Source organism: Miniopterus natalensis, chromosome 11 (genome assembly GCF_054644295.1).
Source record: "Miniopterus natalensis isolate mMinNat1 chromosome 11, mMinNat1.hap1, whole genome shotgun sequence".
In the NCBI taxonomy this organism is placed as follows: Eukaryota; Metazoa; Chordata; class Mammalia; order Chiroptera; family Miniopteridae; genus Miniopterus; species Miniopterus natalensis.
Genome location: NC_142091.1, coordinates 77,851,289 through 77,866,356, shown reverse-complemented (window position 1 = coordinate 77,866,356; position 15,068 = coordinate 77,851,289). Strand labels below are relative to the sequence as shown.

At 66.4% G+C, this 15,068-nt stretch overlaps 3 protein-coding genes across 5 annotated transcripts; all 3 read right to left on the bottom strand.

Moving 5' to 3' along the window:
* Positions 1-291: 291 nt before the first annotated feature.
* On the bottom strand, positions 292-2,900 carry IRF7 (interferon regulatory factor 7). The gene is made up of 9 exons (XM_087822108.1): positions 2,714-2,900; positions 2,459-2,621; positions 2,175-2,382; positions 1,879-1,934; positions 1,596-1,785; positions 1,374-1,457; positions 781-1,287; positions 581-699; positions 292-507 (listed from the first exon to the last, which is right to left on the bottom strand). Exons 1-9 carry the CDS (start codon positions 2,731-2,733, stop codon positions 340-342), a joined length of 1,515 nt encoding a protein of 504 aa, XP_087678234.1. The 5' UTR covers positions 2,734-2,900; the 3' UTR covers positions 292-339.
* A 1,040-nt stretch (positions 2,901-3,940) lies between these two features.
* On the bottom strand, positions 3,941-9,867 carry CDHR5 (cadherin related family member 5). Of its 3 annotated transcripts, XM_087822492.1 has the most exons (16): positions 9,804-9,858; positions 9,553-9,728; positions 9,167-9,217; positions 8,300-8,395; positions 8,051-8,152; positions 7,839-7,949; positions 7,570-7,740; positions 6,918-7,008; positions 6,647-6,744; positions 6,342-6,542; positions 6,126-6,239; positions 5,966-6,050; positions 5,722-5,871; positions 5,371-5,535; positions 4,692-4,894; positions 3,941-4,408 (listed from the first exon to the last, which is right to left on the bottom strand). In XM_087822492.1, the coding sequence occupies exons 1-16, from the start codon at positions 9,856-9,858 to the stop codon at positions 3,941-3,943; spliced, it is 2,337 nt and encodes a 778-aa protein (XP_087678618.1). The 3 variants fall into 3 exon arrangements, with proteins under 3 accessions (XP_087678618.1, XP_087678619.1, XP_087678617.1); XM_087822493.1 differs by having other exon boundaries at positions 4,692-4,846; positions 5,419-5,871; positions 6,647-6,746; positions 6,914-7,008; positions 9,804-9,867; XM_087822491.1 differs by having other exon boundaries at positions 4,692-4,891; positions 5,419-5,871.
* A 1,414-nt stretch (positions 9,868-11,281) lies between these two features.
* Positions 11,282-12,663, bottom strand: SCT (secretin). The gene is made up of 4 exons (XM_087822490.1): positions 12,590-12,663; positions 12,247-12,348; positions 11,594-11,686; positions 11,282-11,408 (listed from the first exon to the last, which is right to left on the bottom strand). The coding sequence occupies exons 1-4, from the start codon at positions 12,661-12,663 to the stop codon at positions 11,291-11,293; spliced, it is 387 nt and encodes a 128-aa protein (XP_087678616.1). The 3' UTR covers positions 11,282-11,290.
* Positions 12,664-15,068: the final 2,405 nt, after the last annotated feature.

Below are 15,068 nucleotides of genomic sequence, written 5' to 3'. Positions count from 1 at the left end.
CCCCTTGACTAAAGCAGGGTTCTCGGAGGGCAAAAGGGCTGCTTGGGCACAGCACAGAGGTGGCTTCTGTTGGCCACTAAGCCCCAGGTGCCACACTCCGCACACACGTGGTAGGAGGAGACGTCTGCCGTCCCCAGGGACTTCTGTCCTTTGAGTGGAGTGTGTTGGCTCTAAAGTGTGTGGCGTGAGTTCCCTGTGACTACAGAGGAAATGGATGTGTGTGGGAGGGTGGGAGGGGATCGCCTTCCTCCCTGGCCTAGCCCTGAGCCCACCCCAGTCAGGACACCGGCACCGGTTCTTAGGTCCCGAGTCTTTATTGGGTCGGGGAGGCCGTACAGCCTAGGCTGGCTGCTCCACCTCCATTAAGTAGTTCTCCAAGAAGTGCTCCAGGTCCTCATACAGGCTGTTGTAGCTGGACAGGCAGAGGCTGAGGCTGCCGCTGTCCAGGGAGGATGCACCTTCCCTCTGCACAGCCTCCACGTACAACCGGCACAGCCACGGCTCCAGCTGCAGGGAAGGCACAGTCAGCCAGGCTGGCTGGGGCTGGGACAGCCTCCCCTCGTGAGACCCTACGCCTCACCTTCACTAGGACCAGGCTCCTCTCCTTGGGCCTCCCGGCTGATAAGTCCTGCCCAAAGCCCAGGTAGATGGTGTAGTGTGGGGTGCCCTGGCGCCTGCGTGCCTGGAATTCCACGAGCTCTGCAGGATGGGGCTCTGATGAGTGGAGAGGTAGGGACAGGCCGGGAAGGGCTTCAGTCCCAGGGCAGGGATATCACTGACCTTGGAAGAAGGTGCCAAAGTCAAAGATGCAGGTGTCGCAGTCCCTTTGCAGCAGGCAGGCTGGGGTGGAGGGGCTGTCGGAGCTCAGGGGGCTGCCCACCTCCCAGTAGACCTTACACTTGCCCAGGCGCCGGGCCCACAGTGCAGACCCCCGGAGCTCAAGCAGCAGGCCGGGGGCCACATGCTGCAGCAGCTTTTCTGTGTAGTGAAGCTGCTTCTGGTCCGGGAGCTCAGTGGGGCTGGGGAAGGCCACAAGCTGGGGCTCTGTGGCCTGAATGGCGAGGCCAGGGGGCCCGTACAGCAGCACACAGCTTGGGCGCCCAACCACCTCCTGCAGCACCGTTCGGCCCTTGTACATGATGGTCACGTGCAGGGCCCCCGGGCTGGGCTGTGTGTGCTTATGGAGCTGCAGGCAGGTCGGCCCCTCCATCTGGGTGCAGGTACTGAGGGTGGGTTTGGTGCAGGGCTCCGCCTCAGGTGGGGGCTGCCAGGTCTCTGGGGCTGGACCTGCATCTGGGGAGGAAGGCCTGAGCTGGAACCTGGTCCCCCAGCCCCTCCCTCCCTCCCTCCACACATCCCCTGGCTCCTCTCACCTGTCATCTGGGCCTGGGGCGGTGACCTGGGGGCCACCTCCACAGCCCAGGGAAGGTACAGTTCCCTGGGAGGGAGCTCTGGACCTGAGGAGGACAGTGGAACAGCTGTACTGGCTCAGCCCTGGTGGGCACCATCCCTGCCAGACACCCCCTTCCCCAGGGGCTCCGCTGTACTGCCTGCCCCTCTAGGGCAGAGCACCCCTGTTCAACACAGCCCCTCACCAGAAGCCTCTGGAGTGACTGGGTCCACCCCCTGCGCAGCTTCCAGCAGGTGGTCCTCCAGAACGCTCTGCTGAAGGGCCTGGAGCAGGAGATCCTCTGTGCAGCCAGCCGGGCCCCCCAGAGGGCTTGGGGCGCAGGGCACGTGTCTCTCGCCGGCATCTCCTGCCAGGCACGGCCCAGGGAGCCCACTCTGCAGGGGAAGACGGCGCTGGCACAGGCAGCTCCCAGCCCAGTGAGAGGTGGCAGACCCCACCCTGGAGCAAGGAGGGCAGAGCAGCCTTACCCTTGCGGGTGGATCATCTTCAAGGGCCTCGTCCTCTCCCTGGTTAATGCCTGGATCTTTTTGAGGGAGAATTGGGATGGGGTCAGCATTGGGACCTGAGACACTAGGCTGGCTGGCCCATGCCCCCTCCCTAGTCACAATAGGCCCCATCGGCCTCCCCCTAGAGTCCCCTCCATCCTGTCCCAGACCAGTTTCTAAAACCACAGATCTGACCTCGTGGCTGCCCCTGGACAGAAAAGTCCCGGCACCTGCCCCGCACCATTCCTCTGCCCTATGCAGAGCCTCCCCCTTCTCACCTCTGTGCCCCACGTGGGATCTGACCGCGTACACTTTGTGCGGGTCCGTGGGGTCTCCCGAGTTGTCCTGCAGCATCTCAAAGCGCTTGGTGCTGCTCAGCGCGCAGCGGAAGTTGGTTTTCCAGCCGGCCCGGAGCGGGCCCTCGGGGACCGGTTGGTCGTCGGAGCCTCTGCTCGGCGGCCACCTGCCGCGGGCCAGGGCCCAGGCCTGGGAGAGAGACGGGGTGTGGGCCTGGGGTCGGGCCGCCCGGCCGCCCTCCCGCCCGGGCCGACTGGGGTCCCACCTTGAAGATGCGGGAATCGGCCTCACCCAGGTCCTTCCGCGCGAAGTGCTTCCAGGGCACTCGGAAGCGGGTGCGGGCCGCGTCCAGCCACTGCAGCCCCTCGTAGCGGCCGCTGCTGACCTCGCCCAGAAGCCAGTCTGCGAACAGCACGCGCGGGGCGCCCCTGCGGTGGAGCAGCCGCGGGTCAGGGCGCGGGGGCGGGGCGGGCGCGGGGGAAGGGTCAGGGGGCGGGGCGCGGGGCGCGGGCGGGCTCACCTCCTGGCGTCCGCGGCCATGGCTCCCTCTGCGAGGGTCTGTGTCAAGGGTGGCGCTCAGGTGGCGATGGGAGGGCGACGCACGTGTCGCCACAGTAAGGCGGCGGGTGTTCCAAGCGTGGCCCGGCGGTCACGGCGTTAGGGACGCAGACGCGGGTGGAGGGCTGACGCCACGACGTTGCCCGGGTGCGGGTTTCTCGGCAAAGGTGGCGATGGTGTGAATACAGATGCGGCGGCGCGCACACCTGAAGTCACAGGTGTTGAGCCAGCGCCCGGGCCTGGGGTGCGCAGGCCGGACCCTGCAGGACAGGACGGGAGTGGCCGCTGAGGGCCAGGGACGGGAAAGCGAAACCGCGACGCCGCGCACCCGGGAAAACGAAACCGAACCTCCAACCCCGGGGCTGGCGCCCCCGGCCCGGGCCCCCACCCGCGCTCAGCGACCCGCCCCGCCTCGAGCCGCAGGAGCCCCTCTGCTCCGCGTGGGCGGGGGTCCCGCGTACCTGGAACCGGAGCCGCCGGGACGGGAAATTTGTCTCGTCGGAAAGCGGCGAAACCAGCGCTTTTATAGACGCCGGTCCGGGGGCGGTCCGGGGGCGGGGGGCGGGCCGGGGCGGTCCGAGGGCCGGGCTCCCGGGAGCGCAGGTGCCGCCGTGACGTCACGGGCTGAGGCCGACCGTGCGGGGTGCGCGGGGGTGCGCGCCGTGCGCCCCGAGCCCCGGCTCCGGGTGAGGGCGCCGACCCGGTGGCAGGCAGTGGGGGTGCGGAGGGGCGTCAGCACGGCCGGTCCCCCGCCGGCCCCGGCTCCCGGCGCAGGGGCGGCGCCCCACCCGCACCCTAGGCCGCTGTCCCGGCGCCCGAGGGTTCCCCGGCTCCGCTGGGCCCCGCGGGGACCCGGGCTGTGCCCCGGAACGACCCGGACCGGGCTCCCCGAGTGCTCCCGAGGCTCCCGAGCCAACCCCAGGCCCAGGATTTCCGAGAGGGGTCGGGGGCTGCCTGCGGGGCCCTCCCCGGGCCGCGCTTACCCGGCGGGAGGAGCCCCTGGCCGGGTCCGGGGAGCCCCGCAGCTGCGGCGCGGCTTACGCGGAGCTGCGCCCTCCCGCACCCGGAGGGGCCGCCTGCCCGCCCCGCTCGGCGCCCACGCCCGCGCCCGCCCCCGACGCGTCGCGGGAGGTTCGGAACTGTCACTTTATTCTGCACGGAGCAAGGGCGGGGGCAGCGCCGTCGGGGGCTAGATGTAGGTGGAGTCGGCGTCGGGCGCGTCGTCGTGGGGACCCCAGCCGGGGCCCGCGGGCGCGCCCTCGTCGCCGCTGCCGTCGCTGCCCGCGTCGCTGGCGCCGTCGGCGTCGGGCACGGGCGCGTTCAGGACCACCACGTCCGCCTCGGCGCCGATGCTCTCGCCGAACCACACGGCCTTGTAGCCGCCCTCGGGGCGCCGCTCCTTGGTCAGGATGGACCTCATGCCCGGGGGCGCGCCCTCCTCCCGCGCCGCGGGGGACTCGGGGACGCGGCCGCGGGGCGCAGGGGCGGGGGACGAGGGGGGCGCGGGCGGCGGGGGCGCGGGCGGCTCGGGCGTCGGGGGCGCGGGCGGGACGTCGTCGGGGGCGCCCTCGGGGGAGGGGCTGGGGGCGGGCGCCCAGGGGGCCTCCTGGTCGTCGGGGAGGAAGGCCTTGTTGTCGAAGCCGGAGGGCTGGGGCTCCTGGGGCGGAGGGGAGCCAAGGCGTCAACAGGAACCCTGGGCGTGGACAGCCCCCCGGACCTTCCCCGGTCAGGGGTCCCGCTAGACCCTCCCCGCCCCCCGCCTCTCCCCGCCCCCTCCCCGCCTTTTGGACTATGGTGTCCGCACCCCACCTCTCCCACCTCGGCTCCCCAGCTCCCGATGACCCCTGGCGTCCAGCGGCTGCCCCCGCGCCTTTCCGTGCCCTGCCCTGGCCCTCCACCCCCCTCCCGCCTGTCCCGGGACCTCCCCCCGCGGGCCTCACCTGAGCTTTGCCTGAGCAGCACTTGAGCCGGTGGCCGTAGTGCTTGTGCACCAGGACCACCAGGGCGATCAGAGCCAGGAGCAGCAGCGCGCCCAGCACCCCGCCCAGGGCGGCCATCTCCACCGCGGAGAAGCGCCGGTCCCCTGTGTGGCCACCTGGCTGGCCATCGTCCCCAGAGCCACCTCCAGCGCCCGGCGAGCCTGCAGGCCACACACCACCCCTCCCTGTCAGCGCAGCACCGGGGCTCAGGACACCCTGGGAAGGAGCCAGGCCAGGGCCTCCAGAGCACCGTTGCCCCCCACCCCCCGCAGGAGCTCTGTGTTCCCAGGGCCCCTGGGAGGAAGGGGGGTCCAGGAGGGAGGCAGGTGTCCAACGCCGCAGAAGGAAGGCCGGGACAGCACTGGGGCCAAGGGAATGGGCGGCCTGGGAACTGTGGTCTCCACTGTATCCCAGATCTGGCTTCTGGCCTGCCCTCCACACACGTTTACCTCTTTGGGGGTTGACCCCCCAAGACCTGCTGTCTCCGCCCAGACCGAGGCACCCCCCTTTGTATTTCACAGTCAGCATGGTCATGCTGGTCCAGCCTGGGGCGGATCATGCCTGACTGATCCCCAGGACTGCCCAGTGTCATGAGCCAGGGAACATGAGGGTCACTCCAGGGCCAGTGGGGCTGCTACCTGAGGGTGAGGGGGTTCTGCTGGGCCCATGAGCACTGTCTGGGAGGTACCTGGCTTTGAGGTGGGTGTTGAGCCCACGCTGGATGAGGCTGATGAAGGTGAGGTGCTGGTTACCACACCGGAGGGCCCCCCAGGCGTGGACGAGGCAGGCGGCTTCGGAGTTGTGCCTGAGGGGGGTTGCGGGCCAATGCTCCCCCCAGAGCTGGTCGTGGAGGGTCCCTGAGAAGGCTTGGGGGGCTTGGGGACTTCTGGAGTGGAGCTGCTTGGGGGGCTTGGGCCAATGCTCCCCCCAGAGCTGGTCGTGGAGGGTCCCTGAGAAGGCTTGGGGGGCTTGGGGACTTCTGGAGTGGAGCTGCTTGGGGGGCTTGGGCCAGTGCTCCCCCCAGAGCTGGTTGTGGAGGGTCCTTGAGAAGGCTCGGGGGGTCTGGGGACTTCTGAAGTGGAGCTGCTTGGGGGCCGGGTTGTTTGTCCAGCCTCCGGGGGTGTTGGGGAACCTGGGGTGCCTGGAGGCCGGGGACACAGCTCTGGCTTGCCTCTGTCCCCAGGATGCCTGAGGCAACATCCCTCCCTGAGGGTCACCCAGGTCGGGACGCTCACCTGTGGGGCTGGGCTCCTGCTCTGAGACTTCAATCTCCACGGCTGTGGTTGCTGTGCCTGATGTCACCGTGTTTTTGGCCTCCACCTGGGGAGCGAAGGAGCTTGTGCGTCTTAGGTCCCCCCTTAACCCTGCTCCCTGGAGATGTTGCCTGCTTCTCACCTCTGCGTAGAAGACCCCCGCCTGCACCAGCGGGGCCGCAATCAGCACCGCCTCGCCGTCCATCCGGAAGTTGGAGTTGTTGGTGACGCGGTAGGTGATGGCCGAGTTGAGCTCCTGGACACAGCCTCAGTGAGCCCTGGGCCCTGGCGCCCCCATCACCCCCAACCCACCCACAGAGGGGAGGCCAGGCAGACCCAGGGACCAAGCGGTGCCTACTGGAAACTCTGGATCCTTGGCCTGGATCTTCAGAGGCTGGGAGGGGATGGCTGCATCCTTGACCGCCACACCCACGCCAGAGCCCAGAGCCACGGTGCCACGGTACAGGCTCTCAGAGAAGCTGGGCAGGCTCCCCACGGCGGCACGGGCCTCCACTCTGACCTGGGTCACCGAGCGGCGGGCGCGGTCCTCCTGCTGGGCCTGGGGGAGGGGGGGAGGCAGCCACGACCAGTGGGTCCTTGAAGGGCGAGTCCTGCAGCCTGGGGCTCAGGAAGGGCCCTGGGAGACCTAGGCAGGGGACTCACCTGGACCAGCAAGTCAAAGGTCTTGGGACTGGGGATGCCCCTGGTCATGGTGAGGTTGCCTGACTTGGCGTTGATGGCAAAAGTGCTGTTCTCGTTTCCTGGGAGGATGGCAGGAGGGTTGGGGCCTGTCCCCTCCGGAGGCCTAAAGTCCAGGGTCCCAGCTGGCTCTGCCCATGTGGCAGGTCCCCTGGGGTTTCCTGGGCCCCAGGTGGGGATGGGTCTGGGTATGGGTGTTGGGTGGAGAGAGAAGCTGGGGCCGGTCCTCACTCACCACTCAGGATGCTGTAGATGATGGGCTGGTTGATGCCCCTGTCCCCATCCACGGCGTAGATGGGCCCAGGTCGCAGGATGAGGGGTGCCGGCTGTGGGGACCCAGAGGGGAGGGGACTCCATGGGCTGGTGTGAGGGGTCCAGCCCGGCCCTTCCCAATCCCTTCCGAGTGGCCTGGAACAGCCCCCACCCCAACCATCGGCCTGCCCTCGGGCAGGATCACCTACCACACCCTTCGGACCTGTTGTTAATGAGTCATTTTGCTCAAAGACATTGGATTGACCTGAATAATGGGTGTCTCAGAAGGTGGCACCCACTGGGCACAGGGCAGCTCATGGGGAGAGGTCTGGACCCCTGCCCTCCGGTGCCTCAGTGCACCCCTCGCAGCAGGAGCAGGGACCGGCAGCTCCACGGGGCCCCTAAGTCCCCCGGCAGCCTCGCTGGGTCCCTGGCTCTGCCCCCAGGACAGCCCAGCCCTGTCCTTCTCACTTCAGAGGAGTTTGTTCACCACTCACCAGCTGGGGGTTGGACAAGGTTGGTTTAAAAAGCAATTCTCACATTTGTTTAAAAAATGTGGCCCTGGGGCACCCAGGCCCCATCCCCAGCTCCAACCCTGAGCCTCCCCTGGCCCTGCCCCTCCCTGGCCCCAGTACCAGTCTGTGGCCTGTGGGGACAGCCCCGTGGTACTGGGCTTGGAGGCAGAAGTGAGAGTCTGAGTAGACGCAAGGCAAGAACCAGGGCGGCCGCAGGTCAGCGGGCTGCACCTCCAGGACCAAGGTGGCCATGGCCGTGTGGCTGGGCACTGCGTCTTCCTCCTGGGTATCCTGCAACACCCCAGCCCTGACAATCAGCCTGGGAGCTGGGCTGGGGCAGCTTCAGTGGGGACGAGAGGGACCCAGACTCGGGGCAGTGGCCTGCTCACCCGCACCAGCAGCCTGAAGGTCATGCTCTGACCCTTGTCGAAGTCCAGTGGCTGGTCTAGCCGCAGGGCGGGGAGGTTGGCACCCACCAAGGAGAAGAAATTCCTGGCACCCTGGAGAGATGGGGGGCAGAGTTGAGGCCCTGGGATGACGTGGAGAGGCAGGGACGCCCGAAGGGAGGGCTTGGAGTTGGGGTGGGGATGGGATTGCTGACCGGGGTCACTTCCTGGAGAGCATAGAACAAGATGTCATTTTTGTCAAGGTCCTTGGCCTCCAGCTCCTTCTCAGGGATGACAATGGTGTTGACTTTTGTGTCCTGGAGAACAGAGAGGGGTTGGTCTGGCCATGCCTCTGACCCCCATGAACCCACCCCAGGCCCCCACTAGCCCCCAGCTCAGCTCCTCACCCCAGGCTCCTGATGCCCCAGCCCTGGCCCCCCCCCCCCCGCTCCCCTCACGCTCACCTCGGGCACACTCTTGACCTTGACCTCGAAGGGGAACACCGGTGGGTTGTCGTTGACGTCCAACACGCTCACAAACACCTTCAGGGGGGGGGTCACCTGGGCGGACGGGGTGGTGGTCAGCCTTCTCCCCACAGGTGCCTCCCCAGGGGTGCTCACGGGTGGCCCTGCTCATCCCGGGTGCTGGAAACCAGTCACAAGACAAAGCTCTTTGCTCCGGGGGGGGGGGGGTCCAGACAAAGAACGGGTAATTTGTAAAACACTGAAGGTGGCCAGTGCCCTGGAGAGAAATAACACGGTGCCAGGGCACAACCAGCCAAACCCCGACGCAGAGCAGTTTCTTCAAACATAAATGTCCAAGAGAGAGGAGGGAAAGGGGAGCCCAGAGCTTGAAGGAAACATCAGAGCTTAAGGGAGACATCGGCGAGCGCCTTGGGTGGCCCTTGCCCGGCGTCTGGACAGCGGGCAGCAGACTTCCCCAGGGGTCCTAGGACGGTGAGCTCCTGCCTTTCTCAGGTGTGGTAACAGTAGTGCGTGCGTGGGGCTCGCTGCGCCTGTTTGCGATTTCCCTCCACAGAAGACAAAGCAGGGCCAGGAGCTAACTTGTGGGGGGCGAGGGGAGGGGGAGGGGTGTCTCGTGGCAGGGGGGGCAGTGCTTAATCGGGGTGGAGGGGTTTGTGAGTCTGTGGCTCAGGGACAGTCCCGCTGGAGGAAGTGTGGGCGTTGCCGGCACAGGGTGACACTTGAAAACAGGCCACTGGGTGAAGTCACTGGAGAGGGACCCAAGCCGGGGAGCACTCTCATGTCCCAGGTGTGGGGACGGCAGGAGGCCACCCAGCCCGGGAGGGCGGGGGAGGGTGGTGGACTCACCAAAGTGTTGCCTCTTTTGCACTCCAGCTCTGCCAGCAGCATCGCGTTCTCCTGTGGGACGGACGAGCGTCAGGAATCCCCGGCCGCAGCACCGTCCCCGTTCCAAGGTGAGGGGGAGCTTGAGGCCGGGAGGGGCAGGCGACCGCCCAAGGCCCCATCATCTGTACGAGCCCAGGGGACATCAGGGGCCCAGGCAGCTTGGTCTCCCAAGGGCCCCGGTCCCCTTGGGTCTGCCCTCAACCACGCCTTTGGGCCCAAGAAAGGTGGGTTTCTGCCTGTGGACACAGAGCCCTCAGAATCTCCCAAAAACCTTCTCCATGTGGGTCCCGTGGGGGGCTGGCCACCCAGCCCCGCCCCCCTGCTTGCCCAGGGCCCGCCATCTGCACCTCATAGTCAGGAGTCACATTGAGAAACAGCTGATTCCCCTGGAGACGAAATGCGAAGGGGGTGGTCGAGGGTCCAAGGGTCACCTGCTGGCCCTCAGGGACATAGATGTCCACCAGGGGCCCGCTGGGCTTCGTGTTCTCCTTGATTTCAAAGATGGTCTTGTTCACAGAGCAGACTGGAAAGTGGGAGAGGGGGGTCAGTGCCTTCCCTCCCCGCCCGCCGCCCGGCCCGCCTGCCACGGCCAGCGTACCTTGAGCCTGGGCTCCGGCCAGGAGCAGAGGCAGAAGCAGGGCCCAAGCCCCCATCTCGGGGAGGAGGGAGGCTTGGAGCCGGCCTGGCGTCCAGGACCCTCCGAGAGGCCTGCCGGCTGGTGCTGAGCTGGTGCAGTCCCTGCTGGGCGACCTTCGCCCTGCGGCACCGCCCCATTTATGACCCTTTACGACTGACTGGCCTCCACCAAGGGGGATCCCGCCGGCCGGCCAAGCGCCAGGCCCAGTGGTTACTGGGCAGGAGCCAGGTCACATGCAGGGGCCAACCGGGGCTCAACCCACGGTCACCGGGACACGAGGCAGAAAGGAGCTCAGAGAATTCTGGGGGCACTGTGGGCCTTGGTGGGGGGGGGTCGCAGGGGTCACAGGAGGACGGGGGTCAAGGGGTTAGGAGTGGGGGAGAGAGGACTGGGAAGGGGCTGGCCTTTGGCTTCTGTGTTTGCTGTACCCGCCCCCACCAGGGCCACCCCTCTGCCGGGCTCTTCTGCCAGAATCATCTCGGGTCAAGTTCCTAAGGCAGCCCCGTGAGGTTGGGACCCCAGATTCCCCTCCAGGCCACCTCCTCTCCCCACACCAGCCCTCTCAGTCTGGAAGGAAAAGGCTGTTTGTGTCCTGGGGATACGCCTACCAGCCCCCCAATGAGCTGGCTCCCTCCAGGTAGAGTAGGGCAGGGCCACATTAATGGAGATGACAGTGCTTCAGGGGACCCTGGGTCCCCACGGGCTGGCATACCCAACAGCGGGTGGTTCTGGAGAGACTCCTTGGCCCGCAACCGCCCTACCCTTGTTTTCCCTTGGAGCCCAAGCCCAGCCTCCAGGGAGAGGCCACTGGGAGGGTCAGGAGGGACGGAGGGACCGTCCCTGAGCTCCTACTAGCTCTGCTGGGACCGTTCCACCCGTGTCCTGTGTCCATGTGGCCTCCTGCAGCCCCAGCACTCCTTGAGGTGTCCTCACTGCCCCTGCCCCACAGCCCGGACTGGTCAAGCCTCTTGTCCAAAACCACGGGGCCTGGACAGGGAGCTAAGATTCCCGGCCCCCTGTGAAGCCCCCTCCCCACCCGTCACCTCTTCTGGCCCATCCTGAGCCTCCTCAAACTCAGCCTCCCTTTGATGTCCCTGAATGTTTGCTGAATGGATGGCGAGGGGTGTGGGCGGGTCCTGGGGAGCTCAGTCAATGGGACAGGATGTGGCCCTGATGCCAGAGATAAGGAAGCGGGAAGGTGAGGTGCCCGCTGGCTTCCCAGGTTTAAAGGGCGGCTGGGCGTGGCCGCAGAGCTGGGCTCCCGGGATGGGGTCCCTTTCCCTCCGACAGCTCCGCCCTGCGGGGCTGCCTCCAGGTACCCAGGGGGCACACACAGCAGGCTCACCAGGCCAGGGTCTGAATTCCTCCTTTATTGGTGCCAAGTGCAACACCCCTTCCCCTCCCCGCCCCCAGCCCAGCCTCCCTGGGTCCCTGGAGGGAGGTTCCTTTCACGGCTGCTTCTGGGTCTCAGCGGGGACGGCAGGGCCTGAAGCTATGACTGCAGGCCCGAGTCCAGGAGACGGCCTCGGAGACCAGGCCTGACCCAGGGGGGGCCTCAGCGGCATCCTGCAGGGGGGGGGGGGGGGTTAGGGGCTGAGGCCTGCAGCTGGCCGCCTGGTGAACAGGCTGAGCCTCTCCCAGACCCCTGGCCCACTGCCTGTCCAGTTCCCGCCAGGACCCAGGGTGCCCGGAGGAGCAGGCGAGGGGTCTGGGGGAGGAGCCTGCAGGTGCCAGGCTGCCCCCGCGCTCACCAGGTCTGCAGGAGGGGCACGCTGGACCACAGCAGGCAGAGGGGGCCCTCGGCGGACTTGGTCGAGGACGTGCTGTTCTCCGTGTCCTGCTCGCTGCCCCCCCCCCCACATCAGAATTAGTCCTGGAGCCAGGGGGCGGAACTGCTGAGGTGAAGGGCGTCCCCCTGCAGGGCCTGTGCCCCTCAGTGCCCCCCCTGCAGGGCCTGTCCCCCTCCGTGCCCCCCTGCAGGGCCTGTGCCCCTCAGTGCCCCCCTGCAGGGCCTGTGCCCCTCAGTGCCCCCCTGCAGGGCCTGTCCCCCTCCGTGCCCCCCTGCAGGGCCTGTGCCCCTCAGTGCCCCCCCTGCAGGGCCTGTCCCCCTCCGTGCCCCCCTGCAGGGCCTGTGCCCCTCAGTGCCCCCCTGCAGGGCCTGTCCCCCTCCGTGCCCCCCCGCAGGGCCTGTCCCCCTCCGTGCCCCCCTGCAGGGCCTGTGCCCCTCAGTGCCCCCCTGCAGGGCCTGTGCCCCTCAGTGCCCCCGCTGCAGGGCAGGTGTCCCCCCCAGGTGCCCCCCCCTGCAGGGCCTGTCCCCCCCAGGTGCCCCCCCCTGCAGGGCCTGTCCCCCCCAGGTGCCCCCCCCTGCAGGGCCTGTCCCCCCAGGTGCCCCCGCCGCCCTCACCTGCGCTTCCCCACCAGGCCCTGGAGCAGCCGCTGCAGCCGCGCGCTCTCCCGCAGGCGACTGAGCTCGCTGGTGAAGGTCCCGTCCGAGTGTCTCGGGGTCCTGGGGAAGGGGGGGCGGGAGGAGGGTCAGGCCGGGATGGGGGCGGGCGCGGGGCCGGGGAGGGGCCCCCGAGGAGCGGCGGGCTCACCTGGGGGCGCGGGGCCGGGGAGGGGGGACCCCCGAGGAGCGGCGGGCTCACCTGGGGGCGCGGGGCCGGGGAGGGGGGACCCCCGAGGAGCGGCGGGCTCACCTGGGGGCGCGGGGCCGGGGAGGGGGGACCCCCGAGGAGCGGCGGGCTCACCTGGGGGGCGCGGGGCGCGCGGCGGAGCCCCCGAGGAGCGGCAGCAGCAACAGCAGCAGGGCGCGGGGGGCCATGGCGGACGCGCCGGGGGTGCTGAGCGCCGCTGCCACGGCCGAGCCCCGCGGCCCTTATAGTGCCGCCCAGGGCAGGGCGAGCGGGGGCATCAGCGCCGCCCCGGCTCCGCTCAGCCCCGGCCACGCCCCGTCGATCCGCGGGAAGGTCAGGGCCGCCCCCCCATCTGTCGCCCCGGCTGGCTGCGCGCCCCCAAGTCCCGCCGCGCCGGCGCCCCGGTGCGGGCTTGGGGCGGGAGGTCAGCCGGGAGCGGACGGGCTGACCCTCGCGGGCCGGGGGAGGGACAGACTGGCGCGAGCAAAGCGCGGAGCCGCGGCGCCCGGGGCCTCGGAGCGGGGCTCGGGAGGGTCCGGGCCGGGACGAAAGGCGAGGCCCCGCGGTGCGCGGGGCTGGGCGCGCGCGGGCTCCGGGGCTGTCGCGGCGCCGGCCGGGGACCCCACTGCCGTTCGCCGCGGGCCGGGGCGGCAGGAGAGGGGGCGGGGCGGCGCGGAGGGCGCGATCAGAGCCCGGGGGTGCCTCCGCGCTGGTATTTTTCGAGGCATCAGAGACCTGAGCCCGTGTCAGGGGGGATCAGGGGTGGAGACGCGGACAGAAGGGGAGGAAAAGGGGAGCAGCTGGGTCCTGCAGCTTAATCAATACGGGATTAAGTTAGGCTTTTAAAAGCCCCGGCGCATGAAAGGCTTAAGCATCAATTACAAACCTAGTAAATGAAGTCATAAACTAGTAATTCTTGTGTTAAACTCTGCACGCATTTTAAATATAATCAGTAATACCCCTTTCTCAGAGCAGTTTTAGGCTTACAGGAAATTGGAGCTGAAATCCAGAGTTCTGGGACCCACCCAGCCTCCCCTCTTCCCAGCGCCTCCAGTGCTACATTGTTACACTGTTGATTATGTATCAGTTGATTATGTATCAGCCCATTGTTGATGGACCGATACCGATACATTATTATTAACTAAGTCCGCAGTTGACATGAGGGTTCACTCTCCGTGTTGTCCATCCTGTGGGTTTGAACTAACGTGAAATGACACGTGTCCACCGTCACAGTCTCACACGGAGCAGTTTCTCTACCCTAGAACCCTCTGTGCTGACCTGTCCACCCCTCCCCCTAATCCCAGCACCACTGATCTGCTCCCTGTCTCCATAGTTCTGCCTTTTCCAGTGCCATAGAGTTGGCATCACACAGTACGTAGCCCTTTCAGATTGGCTCTTTCACTTACAAATACGCATTTAGTTTCCTCTGTCTTTTTATGGCTTAGCAGCTCATTTCTTTCTTTTTAATCCTCACTGAGGATATTTTTTCCATTGCTTTTCAGAGAGAGTGAAAGGGAGAGAGAGAGGAAAAAAAACATCGATGTGAAAGAGGCACATCGATTGGTTGCCTCCCACATGCACCCAGACCCGGGGCCGGGGACCGAACCTGAAACTGAGGCACGTGCCCTTGACCAGGATGGAACCAGAGACCCTTCAGTCCGCAGGCCGATGCTCCAACCACTGAGCCAAACCAGTCAGAGCAGTAGCTCATTTCTTTTTATAATATTCTGAGTAATATTCCACTGTCTGGATGGACCACAGTTTATTTATTCATCACCTGCTGAAGGACGTCTTTGTTATTTCCAAGTCTTGGCAGTTATGAATAAAGCTGCTATAAATTACCTACGTGCAAGTTTTTTATGGACGTAAACTTTCAGTTCCTTTGAGCAAATACCGAGGAGCACAGTTGCTGCATCCTACGGTGAGAGTATATTTGGTTTTCTAGGAAACCACCAGACTGCCTTGCGTCCCCACCCGCAGTGAGTGAGGCCTCGGCTGCTCCGAGTCCTCCCGGCGCTGGGTGTTGTCAGTGTCCGTTCCTGTCGCAGAGGGTTCTGTGACTGCCTTCACCTCAGCTGCAAAGGCTGTCACCGCTGTCCCTGCTGCTTAGATTTTTCTGTGTCTTCACAAAGCCAAGGCTGTGGCTGCCTTGCTAATTTGGTGGCCGTTCGGAAGTGTGGACAGAGTGGGATGGGGTCCAGGCTTTTCTGTGCCCCTATGGGCAAGTGGAACCAGGAAGGAGATGACCTAAGGAGTACCGTGGGGCCCCAACTTTGCCTCCCTAGTGTGGACACGACTAAGAAGCAGCATGTGATACAAGCTACGACAGAATCGCACATTCAGCCCACAGATGCAAGCGAGGGAGCCACCGTTCCCGGGACAGCAACCTGAGCCGGGTCCTCGATACCAACACACAGAAGAGTCAGCTGAGCCACACCGGCCAGGCTGTCCACACCTTTTAAAAAATATGTTTTTGTTGATTTTTAGAGAGAGAGGAAGGGAGAGGGAGAGAGAAACAGCGATGAGTTGCCTTCCTTACCCACCCTGACCGGGGATTGAATCCAAAACTTGGGTGTGTGTCCTGACTGGGAAT

What these genes read in the sequence shown, in the direction of transcription:
- CDHR5 (XM_087822491.1), bottom strand. Translation starts at nt 9,858, where the DNA reads ATGGGGGCTTGGGCCCTGCTTCTGCCTCTGCTCCTGGCCGGAGCCCAG. An exon ending in GGCCGGAGCCCAGGCTCAAG is followed by an intron (nt 9,729 to 9,803) that starts GTACGCTGGCCG and finishes CCCACTTTCCAG; the next exon opens with TCTGCTCTGTGAACAAGACC. An exon ending in GCTGCTCAGGCAAAGCTCAG is followed by an intron (nt 4,409 to 4,691) that starts GTGAGGCCCGCG and finishes CCTCCGCCCCAG; the next exon opens with GAGCCCCAGCCCTCCGGCTT.
- SCT (XM_087822490.1), bottom strand. Translation starts at nt 12,663, where the DNA reads ATGGCCCCCCGCGCCCTGCTGCTGTTGCTGCTGCCGCTCCTCGGGGGC. An exon ending in GCGCGCCCCGCGCCCCCCAG is followed by an intron (nt 12,349 to 12,589) that starts GTGAGCCCGCCG and finishes CCCCTTCCCCAG; the next exon opens with GACCCCGAGACACTCGGACG. An exon ending in GTGCCCCTCCTGCAGACCTG is followed by an intron (nt 11,409 to 11,593) that starts GTGAGCGCGGGG and finishes CCCCCCCTGCAG; the next exon opens with GATGCCGCTGAGGCCCCCCC.
- IRF7 (XM_087822108.1), bottom strand. Translation starts at nt 2,733, where the DNA reads ATGGCCGCGGACGCCAGGAG. An exon ending in AGTCACTCCAGAGGCTTCTG is followed by an intron (nt 1,458 to 1,595) that starts GTGAGGGGCTGT and finishes TGTCCTCCTCAG; the next exon opens with GTCCAGAGCTCCCTCCCAGG. An exon ending in GCCCCAGGCCCAGATGACAG is followed by an intron (nt 1,288 to 1,373) that starts GTGAGAGGAGCC and finishes CCCCAGATGCAG; the next exon opens with GTCCAGCCCCAGAGACCTGG.